General features: G+C 32.0%; 1 protein-coding gene across 6 annotated transcripts in view; it reads right to left on the reverse strand.

Moving 5' to 3' along the window:
* Nucleotides 1–21245, reverse strand: part of LOC124356170 (regulatory-associated protein of mTOR) — a 98843-nt gene extending 77598 nt beyond the window's left edge. For 5 of the 6 annotated variants that reach the window (XR_006921826.1, XM_046807338.1, XM_046807337.1 and 2 more), the window contains exons 1-3: nt 20854–21245; nt 10940–11042; nt 6318–6559 (exon numbers count right to left, since the gene is read on the reverse strand). Coding sequence is in view for 5 of the 6 variants with exons in the window: in XM_046807338.1 (XP_046663294.1) it covers nt 6318–6559; nt 10940–11042; nt 20854–20997 (489 nt within the window). In the remaining variant the exon portion in view is untranslated. The remainder of the gene's footprint in view (nt 1–6317; nt 6560–10939; nt 11043–20853) is intronic. The other variant, XM_046807339.1, reaches the window with a different exon arrangement.
* Between the last annotated feature and the right edge of the window lie 1133 nt (nt 21246–22378).

A 22378-nucleotide genomic window follows, 5' to 3' on the forward strand; every position in this document is an offset into this window, starting at 1 on the left:
TATAAGTACAAATAAAAGCTTAGGAAGATTCATTTTTATTGTTTTTTTGTAACTCTAGACTTTTCTTACTCCATGACACAACACACACACAAAATGAGTTTTTAAGTGTTAAAAAAACACTTTTTGTTTTTGGTTTGGGTGACTATGGTAATGCACTATTTTACAAAATCAGCTGACTGTTTTGGTTGCAATAGTATGAACAAGCTGTGTAAGGCAAGCGTTTATGGGAGCTTCCCTTGTATTTTCACTTAGTGCCAAAATTAGTTTCTCATTTTGTTAAGAAATAGTAAAGTTATCTACTGTTATCTGTGTTTTATATGACTTTTCTGTGTTGTATACTTCTACTTTAGTGCAAGTACAACACTTTATTATCAGTTTGTTTTCTCATATTATTTGAATATCATGTCTGAAAAAGAAAGGATATATTATATGCGTACAAAATTTTAAAAAGGAAGCTAGGTAGCACACTATTAACAAAAATGGATACGTACGGGTGCCCACAGCACAGAGCAAGAACATTGATGCTGTGTGCTATGGACGCTTAAAAACACATGTAAAAATGTTTATATAACAAAAAATAAATGTCTCCACAGTCAGGATATCTTTGGTTTAGTATTACAAAAAAATATTTCAGCACATGGGGTAAATACAACGATATTCAGCCAGCAGGGAATGTGTTAAAGTAAAGAGTACGAACATATAAGACACTTCTCTCTCAAGGCGGTAAACTAGTACGTGAAGGTCGCTACCTTGAGGGGAGCGTATGATTTTCTGCAACAATTTGGACAATGTAAAAATAGTTTTACTTATGTAAAGAGAAGGAGGGTTAAAATACCAAGGGAACTGGAAGACTGGGGAGGACTGGAAGACTCCTTTACAATAGCTTAGAGGTGGCAATCATTTTGATAATCCAGATTGCTTTTGTTTGTTTTAGGAAGACTTTTGGCAGATGAGAGGATCCTACCCATACATCAATGTCATTGAACATAACAAAGAGAAGTGAACCATAGACATAGACATAGATATTTATTTGTACAAAACGTTCTTTACATGTTTTTTTACAATAGTGAACTGGTACATTGTCATAATATACAATACAATACTAAAGCCTTATAGTAATTTTATTATATTACAATAAAATTTAGTCAGAAAAATAACAAACACTTGATTTTTATTTAAAATTAACTAAGGAGGTTTAGCTGTAGTTCATCTATTTCATATACAGGTGAGTCAGAAATATGGTAAAATATTTTAAGACGTGATTTTAGAGCTAAAAATAAGAAAAAAATGTTATATAAAGGTAGTCCGGAAACGCTCCATTACCGAGTAATGGCTGGCGAAAGATATTGCTTTGTTTTCAGTTCACCTAGTGAAATTAAGTGATTCTGAAAGGTTTTGTTCTTACTTTTTTTAACTCAAATAAGATGGATATATGAGGAAAAATCACCTGAAAAAAATCAAATAAAACCACTCTAGAGGTTGTAGTGTGATCAGTTTTTTTGAGAAAAAGTATGAAATTTGCCAAAAATCTAATAACAAAAATACCATCTTAAAATTTTTTGAAGTCGAATAACATTGTTAAATGACCAATAAACCATATTGTTTTCCTAATACAGATTGTAGAGAATTTAATTCTGAAAACAACCGTAATAAACAAAGTTAACTAAATGTGTCAAAAAGTTATGAAATTGACTCCCCACGTATTACACTACACAGCAAACTTTTGCTGTTTTAATAATAAGGAATGAGTATCTGGATTGGTAACAGCTGGTGAAAAATAAACATTTTTAATTCAAATTTTATTTTTTAAATACAATAAACATCTACAATCGCTTTTAGTCTCACCGGAAGATTAAAAAGGATGCTCTAAATGACCTCCATCGTTCAAAATGCACGCGTTCAGGCATCTTCTCATCAAGTTTCGGACCCATTCAAAAACTCCAGGTGTCTGCTTAATGGTTTCTATTCCATTAGAAATGTTTAAATCGGAGTTCTTCAATGGTATCTATTGGGGAAGAGTAAACTAATGTTTTTAAAATGTCCCCAAAGGTAAAAAAGTCCAAAGGATTTAAGTCCAGTGATCTTGCTGGCAATGAAAACTGGTCCACCTCGGCCTATTGATTGATTTGTGAAACTCTCATTTAGGTGTCCATGAACAGCCAGAGAGTAGTGCACAGGTGCCCCCGTCATGCATAAACCACATGTTTTGGCGCAAATGCAGAGGTACATCATCAAGCAGGTTAGGTAGCTCGTCTCTCTTAAAAAGTTCAAGTACACCACGCCATTAAGCCTGGGAGGAAGCACGAATACGATAAATGATCTGCTAAGATTCCAGCCGAACATTTACTGAAAACTGATGTTGTGGGCGATTAGGTCTGCCCATATGTGGTTGTTATGGAAGTTAATGATAGCTGTTCTTATAAAGTGAGCCTCATTGGTAAACAAAATTGTATTCAAAAAGTGTGTATCAGCACATTTTAACAGAAGCCATCGACAAAAACAACATGGGGAGCGTAGTCTTGTGGCAAAAGAGTTGCTGGAACATGGAGTTGCTTGGACATGCTGGAAGTGGTATGGTGTAACTAGTACTCGTGTAGTATTCTCCGAATACTAGATTGGCTGACATTGAACTGTAGTGACAATTCTCTAGTGCTCTTTTCAGGATAATCAGAAATTTTATTAAAAAAAACCAACTCTTCTAATTCAACAGTCCTACATAATCGGGGCGATGCCTGCATTACTATGCTCCAAAGACGTTCAAAGAACCTGTTTTTCAGATAGGCGTTGATGAAATAGTGACAAAAATCTTGCGCTTTGACACCTGCGGTTAGGAAAGTTCTTTTGCTAGACAGACGTCTTGCTGAAGTACTATTGCAGCGTTCCAAACCATACATTAAAATGCATGTCTGCTAAATCAGAGACATTTATTACCTTCCATTTTTAATAAATAAAACACACAACACAAAATTACTAATAAAATGGATGGAAATAACTAGTTAAAATACTTAACACAAGCACAAAATAGTATCTTTACAGTTTGTTGTTTTGTTCAACAATGAGGTGACATATGTCATCTAATAATAAATGCCCAGCTGATTATTTATTATTTAAAAATGTTTAAACAGTTGTTTGTTTAAATAATTAATTATTACCAGCTGTTACCAATCAGATACTCATTTCCTTATTAATAAAACAGCAAAAACTTGCTGTGTAGTGTAATACGTGGGGAGTCAATTTCATAACTTTTTGACACATTTAGTTAACTTTGTTTATTACAGTTGTTTTTCAGAATTAAATTCTCTACAATCTGTATTAGGAAAAACAATATGTTTATTGGTCATTTAAAACAATGTTATTCTCGACTTCAAACATATAAGATGGTATTTTTGTTTATTAGATTTTTGGCAAATTTCATACTTTTTCTCAAAAAACTGATCACACTACAACCTCTAGAGTGGTTTTATTTGATTTTTCAGGTGATTTTCCTCATATATCCATCTTATTTGAGTTTAAAAAGTAAGAACAAAACCTTTCAGAATCACTTAATTTCACCAGGTGAACTGAAAACAAAGCAAAATCTTTCGCCAGCCATTACTCGGTAATGGAGCGTTTCCGGACCTACCTTTATATAAACATTTTTTCTTATTTTTTTAGCTCTAAAATCACGTCTTAGAAAATATTTTACCATATTTCTGACTCACCCTGTATAGCTTTGTCAATAAGAACAGTCTTTATATTCATTTTTAAATTTTCCTATGGTCATTGACTTAAATGTTAAGGGTAGGTTATTGTACAATATCAACCCTGAATACAAAGGGCTTTTTTCATAGAATGTTGAGCGATGGAGGGGTATTCTAAAATTAGCGTTATTTCGAGTGTTATAATTATGTTGAAATCTTAGATCTTCTATTAGTTTTGGTCTTTGCTTTAAATGGATATAAACCAACAACTCATATATGTACAAACTGGTTAAAGTTAATATTTTTTTATTTCTAAACAATGATTTGCAAGGTGCTCGAAAATGAGAATTTGTCATTATTCGGATAATTCTTTTTTGTAATCTGAAAACTGCTTTAATGCCAGGAGCTAGACCCCATAACACAATCCCATAACTAAGAATTGATTCCACATAACCATGGTAAGAAACAGATTTTAGAACGTCAAATGAAACATTTTTCTCTTAAGTGTAAAAATATAAAAGAAATGGATCTTAGTTTTGACAGAAGGTCATTTAGATGAGCTTTCCATTTAAAATTACTTTCAATTTTAATTCCCAAGAATTTATGTGAGTCAACCAAATTTGGGAAGTTAAAATTGCCATTTTTTATTATTTCTAATACCAAATTTTTATTACTTGGGTTTTTATCTATATTAAGTTTTTAAACCATTGGAATGAAACCAAGAATCCAAATCATCCATCACTTCTGAAAAGAGTGATTATTAGTTCTTCACTAGTAGAGCTTTTGATAATAGCTGTTGTGTCATCAGCAAATAATATTAAATCTTTGGTAATAGATCATAGGAAGATCGTTTATAAAAATTAAAAAGAAAAAGAGGACCCAATATAGAACCTTGTGGCACTCCCACACTATTACTTTTCCAATTTGAATACACTTTATTGTAGTTCTCTTGAATAAACTGTTCTTTGTTTCCTTTTTTGTTTAGGTAAGACTTTAGAAGGGACAAACAATTTCCACCAATGCCATAGTCATGTAGCTTTAACAGTAAGACCGAATGATCTACACAATCAAACGCCTTAGACAGATCACAGAAAATACCGGCTGTATTCCCGTGACCCGTCCAGACCATGTAATATGCTGTTTGTAAATTCTGTCAAAGCTGATTGAGTATTCATGTTTTTTTCTGAACCCGAATTGTTTATATCGTAAAAGAGTTTGTTTTTTTTCAAAGTAATTCAACTAATCTAGAGTGAGAATAATCTTTTTCAAATATCTTTGAGAAATTGCTTAGAACTGAAATAGGTCCGATAATTATTTAAATCTAACTTCGAGCCCTTTTTAAAAACTGGAGTAACTTGAGAATACTTTAATCTATCAGGAAAAATCCCTTCATTTAAACATTTTGTTGATTATTTGTGTCAATGGTTCTGAAATGATATCAACAGAGATTTTAATTAGTCTTATTGGTATCCCATCCCACCCTACAGAAATTTTATTTTTAAGACCTAAAACACATCTCCTGATCTCATCAACTGTACAAGGTTCAAGATTGTGCAATGCAACCCTCTCTTCAGTACAAAAATTTCTTAATGAATTATGAATTCCCTTTTACAGTAGCCTTTGGAACACTAATTTTTTGTACAATGTTAGAAAAATAATCATTAAAAAGTTCAACAATTTGAGCTAGATTACTTATTTCCGTGTTATTTGAATCTATTAAAGTAATTTTTATCTTCTCTGTTTTTATTATCTTTACCGAGTACTTTATTCACAACATGCCAGGCAGCCTTGCATTTATTTTCTGAGTTCTGTATAAACGAGGAGTTTGCCCTTTTCTTTGCCTCAATAACTACTTTTTTTGAAAATCTTTTTTGTAGGATTTAACATAACTTAGAAATTGTATACTTCTACTGAATTTTGATTTCCAGTGAAGTTCACGTTTTCTTTTTGCTGATATTTTTATTCCTTGTGTAATCCAATGTAAAACTACTTTTTTTCTTTTCTGTTTAACTTTAACAGTTTTTGGAACACAAAAGCAGACTCAAAATGTCTTAAAAAACAAGTTAGAAAGTTATTGTAGCTTTCCTCGGCATTTATACTTGGGCTTACTGTTAAATCGTCACAATTGTTTAGTGATTTCATAAAAATATTAATTTGTTTACTAGAGAATATCCTTTTCCTTACCAGTATTTCTTTAAAGCCTTGCTTTTCTATTGTATTTTGTGGGATATTTAAAAAAATCGCATTATGGTCAGAAAGACCTAGGTCAATATTCATTTTGGCTATAACATCATATCCTTTTCTAGTTAATATGTTATCTATACAAGTTGAAGTATTTACTGACACTCTAGTTGGATCACCAAACATACACTGAAAACCATTACATTCAATTATTTCTAAGAATTTGCTTGTTATATCATTTTCTACTATTATATTTACAATAACAATTAGCATATAAAGGTAGGAAATGTGAAGTGACCAGCATTTTCCATGGCTTTTGACTTAATTGTAGGAAACTCTGTCTCACTCAACCAACTAGCACTGTCTAGTCTCCACCATTCAAGAAATAGAGGAGCCTTCAGAACTTATTAGGTAAACACTAAATGAACAATTACAGAGGATAAGAGGGTAGCTCACCCGATTGAACACCCAGATCTCGCCATTGCTGGTGGGCTTGGGTACACCGTGCCCATTGTAATGGAAGAGCACACGCTCTTCTTTGGCATTACGCCGAAGCGAGGTACACAATTTCTTCACTTCTTCCACTGTTGGGTCCAGGGACTGCTTGTACCTTGCCTTAGGCTGCCAGCGCTCGTACTGCTTCTGCAGGTTGGCTCCGATATTCTCCAGTGCCTTCTGTGGGCTCATGGACAATGGATCTGCAACACCAGCATTATACAGAACACGCTGATCATCATTAAATACTGGGTTTCAACTTAACTAGAGAAATTCAAGCATTTTCAAGGCCTGAATCCAAAAAATGAAAGATGTTTTCCAATTAACAAACTTTAAAATCTTTAACCCTTTGAGTGCCATACATGGTATACATAAAATGCAGAGCCAAAATGCCTGATTTTGCAAGGGTCTGGTTAAAAATTAATAAAAAAAATATTTATTGGTATAATGTCCTGGGTTTTTGTTTGTTTTGTAGATAAATATATTTTCTTTATAAATATAATACATTCATTAGTTATTTAACTTTTTTATACAAATTAGTCCAACGTTTCAAGACTTGGATAGTATTTCCGTTGTTTATCAAGGCATGTTTATAAATTGTTTACTGTTTTATAAATAACAACATAATAAAAAAATGTGCATCTCGTTTTTATTTTATTTTTGAATGCTATTACAAATATATTTACCAACTGCCTAATGGTTTGCGTACCTGTTTGTTTCTCGTCAGACTACTAAACAATAATTCAGTAAAAAACAAATAAAAATAACAGGGCTAGATTCAGGAGAAGGCATTTGTTTTGGTCTAGGCAGTTCGTTGTATCCAATTAGAATAAGGGGAAAATCTTTGTCAGGCCCAACTTCAATCCAATCGGAAGGGGGGTCGAGCAACCGGACATCAACAGGCACCGGCTCATTGTCATTGTTTGTCATGTCTGGGTCATCAATGTCAAGGGGAACTATGGTCACTATAAATAGGACTTCTTTGTTGTAGGCCTACGCCTACTTTCAACATTTTCTGATTACCTTGTAATTCAGGATGTGTTCTCTTATTAGGTGTGGATGTAAACATTAGGCCTACATTGGTATTAGATTAATCTGATTCATTATCAGATGATGGATCGTAATCTATGTCAGCATCAGTATCGTCTAAGTCTGAGGAAGAATCTTCAAAAACATCAAGGTCACTCTCACTGTCTGAATATTGGTCATTTGCATTGCCAACCCCGCCTAACCCTAACCTAACACTCTGTGTATTGTCTACACTGCTAATGTTTGAATCTAATGCCTGCAATACTAGGTCTTCATTATCAGCAATTTTTTTATGACTCATTGTTTATAAATATCACTGAACAAACACAAAAAACATAAAATCTATACAAATGTATTTAGTAAAGTACTAGCTGCTTACGATCACCGTAACTCACGGTCAAGTCATTGTTCTACTTACACACAGACTAGAACAACATACACAATCAAAATAATTTGAAGATACTAACGCTACAAACCCATATGAACTTAAAAACTTGCAATATTTACAATCATTTGTGAAATAAACACCAGCGCAAACAAAACATGTGCTGGCTCGTCCACGTAGCGGTCGATTCTAAACTCGACTGGCGCACTCTCTTTACAACCGCCGTAAAAATAAGAATCTATGCAGAATGCAACAAAACCTTCATCAAAAGTTACGTTGAAGCCTTTGGAATGTGTATGTATAGTCATTGAGCCAATTTAGAAAAATACTATTTAAAATATAAGTGTTAATGCAGAAGTCACAAATAGCGATTCTGGCATTTCTTCAATATAGTGCAGGATCGCAAATAGCAATGCCCTGGCACTCAAAGGGCTAATAGACAATTTAACCCTCTCCCGCTCGCAAGGCATGAATCGGCATGGCCACGACAGAGCCACTGCAGCCTAAACGGCACAGATCGGCACGCACTGCTTTATCTACTAGAGCCGATAAGTGCTGCTCTCGAGTAGCAATAGTTTGTACTACTACGGGTTGTTTGCTATCAGGAGACCATTTACTTTACTTTTACAGTAGATTTATTCCATTATTTTGCTATTTATATTAGTTGTGCGGAAACAATGGCGGGTTGTAGTCGTACACTTCGTGACAGTGAAATCGATCTCGTTATTAGTAGTGATTGCGACGATTCAAGTCAGTGTAGTGATGTACCAGAGCTTTGTGAAGTGGTTGGTGGCATTGAGGATGTAGTTCGGAGTGATCACAGTGGCAGGGGCAGTGACGGCGAGCCAGACAATGACCTTCACCAAGTAACTGCGCAACAAACAACCCGGCGCCCAGCTGTCCGTGTGCCCCCTCCCTGGTCTCGTACAATCAACTTCATTGAACCAATATATAGTAAAATAATTAATATACATAATTATAGTTAATTACAATGACAGAACGTATGTAAGTTGAGGCGCCGCGTATTTTGACCGAGCGCAACCGGCAGAGCGAATTAATTGAGGTTACAAACACCGTGAGCGCCTGGAAACAATGCGAGCGGGAGAGGGTCAAGATGGGATTTTTTAACATTCTCCTCTATGGACATTTTGTGTAGTTTATCCACACAACTACAATAGAAGATTGTGGTTGAATGGATTTTTATAAAAATTGGAATGTACGTTCTAAATGTTTACCCTAAACAAGATTTTGGCGAGTTCTTGAGAGAGGGTTCGGAGCTCTAGGATTACAATTATTTTATAAACAATTAGTCTACACGCCTTGCATGGATGGATTCCAGCAAAAACTGTCATTAATGTTCTACAGGATAGGACAAGTATTAACTAAGGATAGCTCATAACCGGTTTAGAAGCCAAGGAGCGGAGCTTCCATGCCAAAATTGTTTTATGCATATCTACTGCAGACGCCTTGCAATTCGATGTATTTTAACAAAACATTCTACATGATAAATTTTAACCAAGGATGGTTGTTTAGCGTCCTTTGAGATAAGATTGATAAAGGTCAACCTAGGTGTTCAGTGCCTTCTGAGAAAAGTGAGTGGAGCCCTAGGACCAAATCTATTATGTATACTTACTCTGAACACCTTGCCGTTAGATCGATTTTAACTAAAATTGTCATGTACATTCTATATGATAGATGATAACCTATATTGGGGTTTTATCATCCTTTGAGATAATCTGATGGAGCCCTAGGTCAAAACTATTAAGTACACAATTTTACTCTAAATGTTTTGTGATGCAATAAATTTCAAACACAGTTAATTGGTATAAACATTTTATGAAATTAATAATAACACTGAATTGATACTTTCCGAAAGAGAGCAGAGCAGAACTCAAAAAGGCCGGAATCTGCTTGAGGTTTACTCCTACAAGAGGCCAGAAGACTTAAATGCCAAAAGCTGGGAGGCCTTCTTTTTTTTTAAATAATAAATAAATATTTATTTTCCAACATTTACATTCATGTTTACAAATAAATGAAAAACTTAGGAAGTCACTGACCAAAAACAAGTAGCTGGTCAGTGTAACAGATACACAATACATAAATAAACAGTTTGTAGCTTGCTCTCACATAAAAAAACTAAAAGGTCAACAGACTGCTTTCCGCGACGTCTGCACAAGACTACAAAAAAACCACAACCAAAATAAATACAAATAGCCGACGTTTATATAATACAGAGTGACTAATAACTAATTAGACACTAATTAGACAATGCAAAGAGTAACAAAAAATGCTCATCTAGATTAAGAGCTCCGAGAGTCCAAGAGCTGCTAGATGCCGGGAGATCCTAGAGGTTTAAAGCTCCCAAAGACCAAGAGGCCAAACCTGTCACACGCCGGGTGGGACCTTTCAGGGACCGGACGTGCAAGGACTGCTAGAGAGGGTCTGGTGTCTGCCAGATTTAGTTTAATCTGAGAATCCTTCAAAGAACTAAAAATATTAACAGTAAAGGCATTGTATAAAAAGAAGTCATCCATCCCACCTGTGGAATGACCTCTATAAGACATGAATAACAACCAAGAAAGTCACAGAGATCTACACCAATACTACGCCAGAAACACAACCGATTTTACACTGCTAACTCATCAACATAGCCTTTACAAAAAAAAACCCCAAAATCTTGTTTTAAACCAATGCACTTGGACATCTCAAGAAGGAAACTGGATAGCGGCTGAGTAGGCAGACAGCTAACAACAAGGACTCTTCTACTCAGAGAAAGGTTTCTTGGACAGAGTCCTTAAATAATGAAAACAACATGAAGAATTTACAAACATAGGCACAACACAACAAACATTTACACTCTTTCCTGTAACACCAACACCTATTTTGACTTTTGTTCTGTTCTCTGTGAATACTTACAATAAAATTCTTAATTATATTTCTACAATTAATGTAAATTAGTATCACACATGCACTGTTGAAATGTCTGTTAGTTTTAAATATAGATTAAAATATATTTGAATAAAAATTGTATGAACGTAATTCTATTACCATTTACTGTAGACACTACCGATAAGTCATCATCAGAACCAGGAATTTGTAATAGTAGGAAAATAAATTCAATTTATTCTTTCCTTCCATCACAACAGCTATCGCTATTATTGATACTTACCAACCCAACATTCGAGCCTTGCACAGGGCTGTGTTTTTACTATATCTGGAGGATCCACTCCGACGTTGAGACATAAGACTAGAGCCACGCTAACTGTCTTCATCTGAAAAACCACAGTCCATTCATAAAAATTGATAAAATTAATGGATAGTGATGTAACATCAAAATTTTTGTGGAAAAAGGTAAAAGTGAAATGAAATTAATATATTTTTTAGGTTTACATTAGCATTAAAAAATTAAAAACAATTTAATATGAAAAACAAAACACAAGAGTTTGCAAAAAAGTTATGGTTAATGTTTAAATATTGTAATTAATCTGGATAGTAAAAGCACTTTAATTTGTCTCTAATATCTTTTGTATTCAAAATATTGAATTTTTGATTGTTTTGTCTATCTGTTTGAAAACCATTAATAACAAATATAGAGTTGAATATATTTCTATAAATACTTGTAATATCGAATGAATAAGTTCCAGAAATATCTTTTTTCAATACATTGCCAGTCTAGGAAATTAAACATAACATTTTTAGTTTTCATCATTTCATTAATCAATTGAATTTTACTTGTAGTTTTATAATCAATCATTGGAACTTTACTAAAATATTTGTTAAATGTTATTTTTACATCAACATATCATTTCCAGTTTTTGTTTTTAATATTGCATCATCTTCAAATCTTATAAAACTAAAGTAAAATCCACCTTCATAGATAAGAAAATTTACATTTTCATACAATCCTAATCTGAAATGTGACAAATTTCCAACCGCTTCAAACTGTCCAAATTTAAAAGTTGATCCAAATCTATTGGAAGTTTTGAGAAATAACATAACTTTTATAATATCAAATGGTTCCTTTAATTGTACTTAATTGACAATGATTTTCAATTTCTTCCATCAATTTATTATGTTTCTTACTTCAATTTTAGAATTAATAAAGATGGTATAAAATTAATAATTAATCTAACATTATTTGTTACATGATATGATTGACCAACTTGTTTTGTTTAGGTTCCAGAAATATAGAATTAATATTTTAATGTGAAAAGATTACCTCAAAAATCAATATTAAACTCAGTTTTTTATGGTGCAATCAAATGTTTACTAATTCGATAAAATTTTGTTGACTCTGCTCTCTCAAAATCACTTGAATACTTTTAGTAATTCATGATTTATTTGATTTACAAAGTTTTCAAAATTGATGTATTAAGATTTACATATAATTATCAAGTTTTTATAAGAAAATATATAAATTTTAATAAAGTGTCAACAATTTTAACTATTCCATTTATTATTGACCAGTTATAGAATTTTTTTTACTTTGGAATTTTACCTACATATTTCATTAACATTTGCATAGGATAATCACCATGATCTATACACAATCATATTCTAATGAACTGAATCTTTAAATTCTTCCAAAAAATCCGGACTAAAGTTTTGATATAGAAAAATAACAGAAATACAATATTTCAATCGATTGTAGATACTTTGTTTAATAAAATCACATGATAAATTTTGATATTTTACAATGTTATTCTAATTTAATTTATTAATGTATAATCACATCATATCTCTAGATAGTTAATTGTTTTAAATATCATCCCAATGTTCTTTTTAATCTACAGGGTGACACAGAATAACGGGAATTTTTGTAACGCGTCGTGGCAGCCGTGTGCAGGTGGCAGCACTGCGGGACAGTGACAGTGACCAAGTAATCAAGCCGCCATTACAGTAGCCATGGACCAGTGGAACGGGCAACAGCGTGCGTTAGCTATAAAAATGTTTTATAAAAACGGTGATAGTTTGAAAGCTGTCCAGATTGAGTTCCAACGTTTTTACAACTTAGGACGTCATGATTCTGTTCCGTCAAAACATGCTATTAGAAGTTGGATTAATAATTTTCAAGAGAGTGGATCACCTTTAAAGAAGAAACCAACAGGACAACCAAGAAGTGCTCGTACTGCACAGAACATTGATGTTGTACGCCGATCTGTATTGAGGAGTCCACGCCATTCGATTCGTAAGCAAGCAGCTGCGGTTGAAATGTCCTGTGAGAGTGTTCGCAGAATTCTTCATTTAGAATTAAAATTTCACCCCTACAAGCTGCAGATAGTGCAACAGTTGAAGGAAGAAAATGATTACCAGTCGCGATTGCAATTCTGCCAATAAATTTTAACATACATAAACAATGAAGATGAATTTCTAAGCAAGTTGTGGATGTCAGATGAGGCCCACTTTCATCTCACAGGTTATGTTAACAAGCAGACTTATTTTTTTGAGGATGAATGGGGGATTGCAGTAACTGTCAATTCTGATTGTTACGTGGAAATGTTACAACGTTTCGTTACACCTGAATTGAACAATTTTCCAGACGTTCAAGAATCCTGGTTTCAACAGGATGGTGCGACATCATACACTGCACGACAGTCAATGGAAGCTGTGCGAGTATTGTTTGGTAACCGTGTCATCTCAAGATTCGGTAACGTTTCCTGGCCCCCTAGATCGCCAGATTTGACCGTGTGCGATTTCTTTCTGTGGAGCTACCTCAAAACTAAAGTGTTCACAAGTTACGTTTTTACGTAACTTGTCTGCACCCACATCAAAATGTTTCTTCATTTTTTTTCAATTTTGTTTTCAAAAAACATTTTAAATTATTTATTGTATCAAGTGCATCTGAATGCAATACATTTTCATTTTATTTTCAAATCTATTTTTCAAAACTTCTATTTTAATATTAAAAACATTTGGATTGTTATCTTCTATCATATTTTAGAACAAACTTTCAGTTTTGTTATTACATTCATTTCTCAAACTATTTACACCTATATTTTGCACATTTTCAGTTTTTAATGTGTACCAAATACAAACACTTTTGTCAGTCCATATTTAATCAGTAATAATTTGTTGACAACTTCTTTTAGATCTGTATTTTTTTCAAGTTCATTTAATACGTAAATACACTTAAATGACAGCAAATTGGAAGATTTTTATGGTCTTAAATTTGATAATCATTGTGATATAGTTAAGGTTTAATTAAATATTTGGTTAATTCAGTCAGAGGTTTGTCTTCATTTCTTCCATATGAATCAAAATAGCAAGCAATTTTATCTTTTATGTAAAAACAAATCCAATGAATTCCACTTCCTAAAATTGAATCTAAATTCACAACTCCACATTAAAATCTTTTAAATGTTTTAGTTAAGATTATCTAGCATAAATATTCCTCTACAACATTTAATATTTTTCCAAATTTCTCCTAATTCTTTGAATGTTAATGGCTTTTGTTTCAATTTTTTTTAAATATTTTACTTTACCTAATTTAAAGCATTTTCATGTAATCTGGACCCAATAACATCTTATAATTTGTTTTCTTACCTATTTAAAATATTTCTAATTATAAGAATAGTATCTTTTTGCAATTAGAGTAACTTTTTTAACATAAGGTACAATTTAAATATCTTCTGAAATATCAAAATCTAACAAATCTTTCAATAGTCCACCATTTTTAAGCTTTTCTAACTGATCATAAGAAAAATCAATTCTTATTCATTTATTGTGGTAGAATACGATAAGCGGACCCGGTTTTTTATATCGATTAGTACAATCATCGATACTTAATATTCATTTATCGAATATGCATTTATAGATCATATCAACATATCTATAGCCATAATCACAATCATATTTTAAATTAAAATAACTAATACAACGCACATAGTGATAATCTTATAAATAATAAATGAGCTCATAACGATCAAACAAACGATTAGAACTGGAAATAGGAAAATCTCACGAATAATAATAAAATGAAAACATCATAAAAACAATTACAACAGGAAATACAAAATATACGTAATTATTTATATGTTTTCTCTTATGAAGCATCTTCTCTAGAAAACTGTACTTCTCTTCTGCTCACAGAGATGATCTGTAAGCAGGTCGGCTGATATGCCACTTTTTAAACTTAGTTTGACAATCCTCCACGAGCTTTCGAATATCTGTTATTATCTATAAAAGAAAATATACGTTTAGTATATAATAATTGTTTATATATCTGATACAAGTAAATTATTGGTAAAAACATCAGTATCAGTTAGTTATATTGAAAGTTATAATTGAGTAATATGGTTTTTCAATATCAATATAAAAACCAGGTCTGCTTATCGTACCCTACCCATTATTGTTTTTCTTGTGATTTTTAAGTTCATTGTCTATTTGTTATAAGTAAATATCACCTTTACCATTGTTTAATTGATCTACATTAAATGGATAACTATCAGGTATTTTCCTCTTAAAAGCGGATTTCCTTTTTGATTTTTGGTGAAATAAACATTTACAGATTTTTCTATTTAATTCAAATTTAAAATCTTCTTAATACCCATTACTAATAGGCTATGTTTCTTTTTAAAAACATTGCTCGAAATCAAATACCACAAGTACTAAAGGTACTTTGGGATTATACCGACCACACCCAGACATGAATCGTTATTTCACATTTCGTTTCTACTGATTACTAGATTAGCGTAGAACAATATTTCGTCAATATAAAACAGGAATTGTCTTATCGCAAACACCTCCCCATCCTCAGACAGAGGTCAAAGTCGAGCGTCTAGTAGATAACGTGATTGCAGAGTCTCGCCGCCCGTTCAGCTGGTGCATCGCTTTGTTGTACTTCCGTGTTTTACCTCTACATTTCTCCAAACACAAAAATTCAACAAAAACAAACATTTACCAAACTAAACTTTTTATTAAAAAAAAACACTCAAAACTTGTTTTTTATTCTTGATCACATTCCGCCACCCAAAATGCGAGTGCCTCCGGCCATCAGCGCGGGCTTCGGTGCTGCCGAAGCCCGCGCTGATGTCGACGAAAGAAAAACATCCCTCGAGATAGTACCTATCAGTAAAATATCAAATTCTAGAGGGGCTAATCAGAAATATAAATTGAATTGTAATGGAAAGGCAATGATGTACCGTGCAAATCACGTGATGCCGCGCGGCCTGCCGTAATCAGGATTCTCGAGAAAGATAAGATAACAGCGACAACAATACCGATCACAATACCTGGAAATGCTTGTAAGTTTGTAATTTTGTAATTGAAGAGTTGTTTTTTTTTCGTTCTATCATGTTTGTTTCTATAAATTTCTATTTTTGTGTTCTTCATACTGGTGTGGTCGGTATAATCCCAAAGTACCAAATAAATAAATAAAGATTATACAAAATCAACAATAGTGGCTTAAATATATGTTTAAATACTAAGCAATAAATATGTTGGAAGAGTGATTAATATTTGACCTAAATTAGCATACTTTGATAAAAAGTTTATGCATTGCTTGATCTTTTAAAAATGTATCTGCAATATGTCTAGTATTTGTATCTCTATATCTATAAAAATGAATGTTTGTGTGTTTGTCCTTTATAGAATCGTAAAACTATTTGACCGATCATTATGAAAATGTGTATGTATATGTATTTTTCGACGGAGAAGGTATATACTATGCCTATTGATGTATCTCGCCACCAGACGGTAGGCCTACTGCATATGTTACAAGTTTTTAAAGCGCCTGCACACTGTAAACTGCGATTACGAGATAATTACGTACCGTATATTAAATAGCGATAAACTATTTGAAGACGTTAAGCTTTGATGTATATTTGTCTTCAAAATACATTTCTGGTTGAACTTAAAGCTTGAGTGTTAGAGAACTTTATAATAAAGTACATGTACGTAGACGATGGCTGTAAACATACACTTTTGACAGATTTTCTTGATCGTGGCAACAATACAAACTCTACATCGTCATTGGAAATATAATTCACTTGAACCAGAAGTGCGCATACACGGGCAAAGCTTACGAAAAGCATGCGAAGCCGCGGGAAACAGCTAGTTTTGTATAAAATATTGTGTTCCATTAAGAAAACAATATACAGATGTAAATTTATGTTTATTTTACTTTTTTATGTTCACATTATGTTTTACGTTTTTACATAGATTTTACAATGATTTTCTGTTAGCTTTGAAAATGTCTTAGAAGCACCATATTATTATATAATAGAAATACTTCTTAGATAGTAAAATCTGTAGCGTAGGCTGCAGCTTTCTAACCAAGAGGTCACAGGTTCGATTACTGGGGGGGTTCAATAAATATTTGTAAGTGGGTTTGGACTGATTTCCATGAAAACTTTGCATAGAAAGAACCCCCATCTAAAAAAGGACTTATGTTTGCCTTTAGTCTACTCAACTGTCAACAAAACAGTAGTAGCCTATAAAAGTGTTGCCAGTTAGATTCTCAATGCAATCAGTATTGACAGGAACTTTCCGTTTACCTTCATCCCCCCCTCTCTTTAAGTTTTCCCTTTCCAGAACCTCAATTCCATCCTGGTTTTTTATCTTGTTAAGTCAAAGTTGTTTGATAAAATTTTCAACATTTTTTTAAGGCTAACTTTTAATTACTTTCCACAGGCTGTCATAGCCTATTGCTAATGAAAGCACACACAATTAACTCTTTTACTGCAAAAATGTGCATGCCAGTTACATGCTGTAATAGTTTTTCTAATGGCCATTCAATTCAATTCAATTCAATTCAACTTTATTCAAGACTCATACAATGTACACATACAGTATAAATACAGAATAGCGTCAACCATTACATTACAATATCCATTTATTGGTTAAATAAATCATTAAATAAAGCAGTTTGCCTCAAAATGTCATTGAAATGATTTTACAATTCTGCTACTATTTACAATAATGTCATATCAACTACTAAATTGTTTGGATGAACTAAGTTACCTCAAAATATTCTTTAAATGAGTATACTGATTTTTCAATTAAAAATGATTTTAACTTTGTTTTAAATATGCTAATTTGTGAAATTTTTAGAAATGTTTTTGGAAGAAATAAACAAGAATTTGGATCCTATAGCAGTGGGTTTTTTTATTAAAAAGTTCTAAGTTAAGTTATGTTTTGGGATTGATGGATAATTTCTATGGCGAGTGTTTTATAATCATGATTTGCTCCTATTTAGGTATACTATCTTCATTTGATTTCACAAGCATTATAGTTTGAAAAATATATAGACCATATACTGTAAGGATTCTTAATTTAGAAAAATGCTGTTTGACAGATTCATTTCGTTCCAAAATTTAACATTATTCTAATAGCTTTTTTTTTGTTGGTGAAGAATTCGTCTAGATTTTTTGTTGTTGTAGCTCCATACATGCTTATACCATAAGACATGTGTGAATTGATTAGTGCAAAATAAATAGTTTTCAAGGTTTCAATATTACATACCCTTGACATTTGTCGTAGAGCGTATAGACCAGAGGACATTTTATTTACTACATGGTCAACATGTTTATCCCAACTTAAGTGTTGGTCCAATATTAGTCCAAGAAATTTTGAATTTTCTACTTGATTCAGTTTTGAATTTTCTAGATAAATATTTGGCTTTAATTTTGATCTAGTTTGTTTTGTACAGAAATGAAATAAAATTCGATTTATTTATATTTATTAGGAGATTTTTAGTGTCTGAATATTCTTTTACAGTTGTAAGACTTAGAGATGATTTAAGCTCAATTTCTTCTTGACTTTTACCTGAAATTTGTGATGTTGGTATCATCAGCGTAGAGACACACTGACCCATCCACCTGTATCACACCCGGCAACCCCCTTAAATAGCAAAGAAATAGAAGAGGGCCAAGTATAGATCCCTGTGGGACACCATGTTTTATAGTTTGAAGATTTGAATAAAAATTTTGTGTATATTTATATTTGCTGTTTAAATAACTAAAACTATTTTGAATTTGAATACATTGTTGTCGGTTTTTTAAAATATGATTTGAACCATTCAATGTTCCTTACTCTTAATATTTAAATTGTTAAAGTACCTTAAAGTAAATTTCATCGTGGGACACACTGTCAAATGCTTTGGAATAGTCAAGGAAGATTCCAATGACTTTTTCATTCCTGTCAACCAAATCTATTATTAATTCAATGAAATTAACACCTGCAGTTATCGTAGATTTTTGTGGTCGGAAACCATGTTGCTGATCATCCAATATGTGATTACTTTCCAGGTAATCCAAAAGTTGATTATATTACTACTTTTTTCAAAAATTTTAGAAAACACAGGTAATAAAGATATAGGTCTGTAACTTGTTGGACTATTTAAATCCCCCTTTTTATAGAGTGGAACAACTTTAGCAATTTTTAATTTGGATGGGAAAAAAGCCAGATATTAATGATGAATTGATTATGTGGGTTAATGGTTTGGAGATTAGCGGAAAAGACTGTTTAATGATAGTGATTGGTATATCATCAATTCCTGTTGAGAATTTATTTTCAAAAGCCATTACAATCGCTTTTAAAATTCTTTCATCAACCTCTTTAAAATTTGAAAAAAAATTGAGGCTTGAGGTGGTTTTTCATGACCCGATTGATTAACAAAATCTTTCTGAATATTTGGAAGCACAAATCTATCAACAACATTTATAAAAAAATCATTAAATATATTACCAACAAGAATTGGGTTCTGATATGGATGTGCCATCCCGGACTAATTGTATGTTATCAGTGATCTTGGCGCCTTTGTTGATTTCAGATTTGATAATTTTCCAAGTTGATTTCGACTTATTTGTAGATTTCTTAATTTTACTGTCAAAAAACCTTTTTTTATCGTTGTTTATTTGAATTTTATTTTCAATTTTTAGTTGCTTAATTAATTGTTTTAAATCATTAGTTTTCCAAAACCCTATATGTTTTCTCCAATTGCGCAATTTTTTCCTTTTTAATCTTTACATCATCTGAAATCCAACTATTTAGGTTTTTTCTCTTTTTCAACAGATAATAATTTAGGAAAGCTAATTTCAAAAACATGAACAAATATTGAGTAAAAAACATCATACTTAGTTTCTACGCTAGCCTGGTAAACTTCTAACCAATTTTCACTAGCCAATAGCCTTAAAAATAAATCTGTGTTAGTTTTTGAAAAACTTTCTACAATACCTTTTATTCACACAATGAAGAGTATTTTTGTACACCAAAAAATTTTCAAACAATTGCCCATCATGGTCTGATATACATGTTATAAGTATATAATATAAAATTTGGGTAGCCTAGGGTACGATAAGCAGACCCGGTTTTTTATATTGAGATTGGCAAATGATATTACTTAATCATAACCATCGATTCATTAATTATTACAATTAACTTAATCTATATCAACAGTTGTAAACACTTTCAAATAATACACGTAAAAAAATCGTATTATTATTATTATACTGTATATAAAATTACATGTATATATAACAATAATAATTATACATACACGCAATAATACATAATTATGTGTGTATAATTATAAACAATTCAATAATTATGATATAAACCATATAAATTGTGACTGATAATTATTTATGAGTTTTCCTGTTTGATCGATCTTGGTCTGGTTCGTTTATAATTTATGTCATTTCTTAATTATTTATGAGTTTTCCTATATTCTCATATTTTAATTTAAAACGTGTGATTTTTATTGATGTATAGATACTTTGACATCAAATGATTGTCTAGGATTTGAGATATGAATATTAGGTACCGATGATTATATTCTTCAATATAATAAAACCGGGTCCCCTTATCATACCCTACCCTAAAATTTCAAGCACAGGCCTATTATCAGTTATTGTGAAGTTATAGATTGTGGCCACCTACAAATTATTTCTGGAAAATGAAAACATTCTATTTAAAAAAAAATGATAAGAGTGTTTTGAGATCTTTATAGCTAACTGGCTAAAGTCATTATGAACAATCTTATACTGAATTAATCTATATTTATAAATCTCACATAGACCTAGGACCTGTCTGGGAATACTAACCTAGTGTGAAATAATAAAGATAACCCTTTGGGAAACTCACCCGTTCTTTCATCCTCCAGCTATGAAAAACTGTGGGAGCCCCTTCAATAGCTTCAACATGATGATTTTTGAGAAAAGATAATGGTAACTGCCAGTCTTCATTGGCAGCTTCGGAAGCCCTGCTGCAAAAGAAATTCGCTGTCATCTTGAACTTGAACTGTGAAAATATTATGCACCCTGCGGCATTGAGATTTATGTAAGGTACCGATAATCGGGTAAACAAAGTAGCTTAAATATCAAGAACAGTAAAGTTTCAGTAATGTGTAACATTACTGCTACTTATTTCGGAAATCAGTCGCAAAAACTATTATCGAAACAACACAACCAGAAGTACTACGCAAAATAAACATTAAACAATGAATGAAGCTTTTCCAGGAATACACACTCCTTATTATGACGCATAAGGGTCAGCTGATGCGCGATTGCGAGAGAATACAATCGAAACGTCCCATTCGAATGCATTTCGAATGGTCAATTTACATTCAAAATGATGAAACAAATGCACGTTTTAGTAATTATATACCTAATTTGTTTAACGCAAATACTAAATTAATGCATTTACATTAAAAAACAGTAATTTTATTATATAAATAAGAAATATAACATTAAATAATTTCATAACAATTTAAAATCACAATAAATCAACAATATCAGAATACTCATAGTATAAGGAGCGTTATATATGCTAGTACTTTGCGTAAGTACAAATATAATCAATAATAAAATCACTACTAATAAGATTCGGTATTTTTATATCTTATTTAAATGTGATTTAAAACATGGTAGCTATCATGTTTACAAAAACCGTAATACTAATTATAGCTTCAAAATTAAGCTCTTAAGCACTCCAATTTCTGTTCAAGAAAACAGTGAGATCTAATTATTAGACGTCGTCCCCCTTTGTAATTAAACCAGTGAATTAGAGGGATTTCTGGAACAGCATTGCAACACTTTGAATTGAACGATTATTTACAATATAATTTGTATAAGTATTTGGAAGTATAATAACGTTCTTTCCAAAATAGAAGTATTTTATTTTTATCAGATACAAAGTAGCCTAGCCTGAACCTGAAATCAAACAGCTAATGTATAAATTGACTTTGGCAGCAACCGCTTACTATGGTCGAATGAATTCATTCGAAAAATATAACATCTCTCGAACTGACAACATGAAAACTTCAACATCTCGCAATCGCGCATCACTGCTGAAAGAGATCAGCTGATACTGAAAGAGAACCATGAGCATGCATGGTGAAGGAACATACAGAAATAAGTTTATAATGCAGAACAAAGAAGAGGACGTATTCAAAGAGTAAAGAATGATAATATGTCAGTATTATACGAAGCAAAGATACTTATACATTGATCAAACTTTCAATCTTCTTTTAAATATAATATACATGTTTTTTTATATACTTGTATAAAAAGAAATCAAGGTATACAAAACCTATATATTTGATAAATATGGTAAGAGTTAGATCATTATAACCAAGGAAATTTGAAACATAAACATAGTGTGGCTATGA

Source organism: Homalodisca vitripennis, chromosome 2 (genome assembly GCF_021130785.1).
Source record: "Homalodisca vitripennis isolate AUS2020 chromosome 2, UT_GWSS_2.1, whole genome shotgun sequence".
In the NCBI taxonomy this organism is placed as follows: domain Eukaryota; kingdom Metazoa; phylum Arthropoda; class Insecta; order Hemiptera; family Cicadellidae; genus Homalodisca; species Homalodisca vitripennis.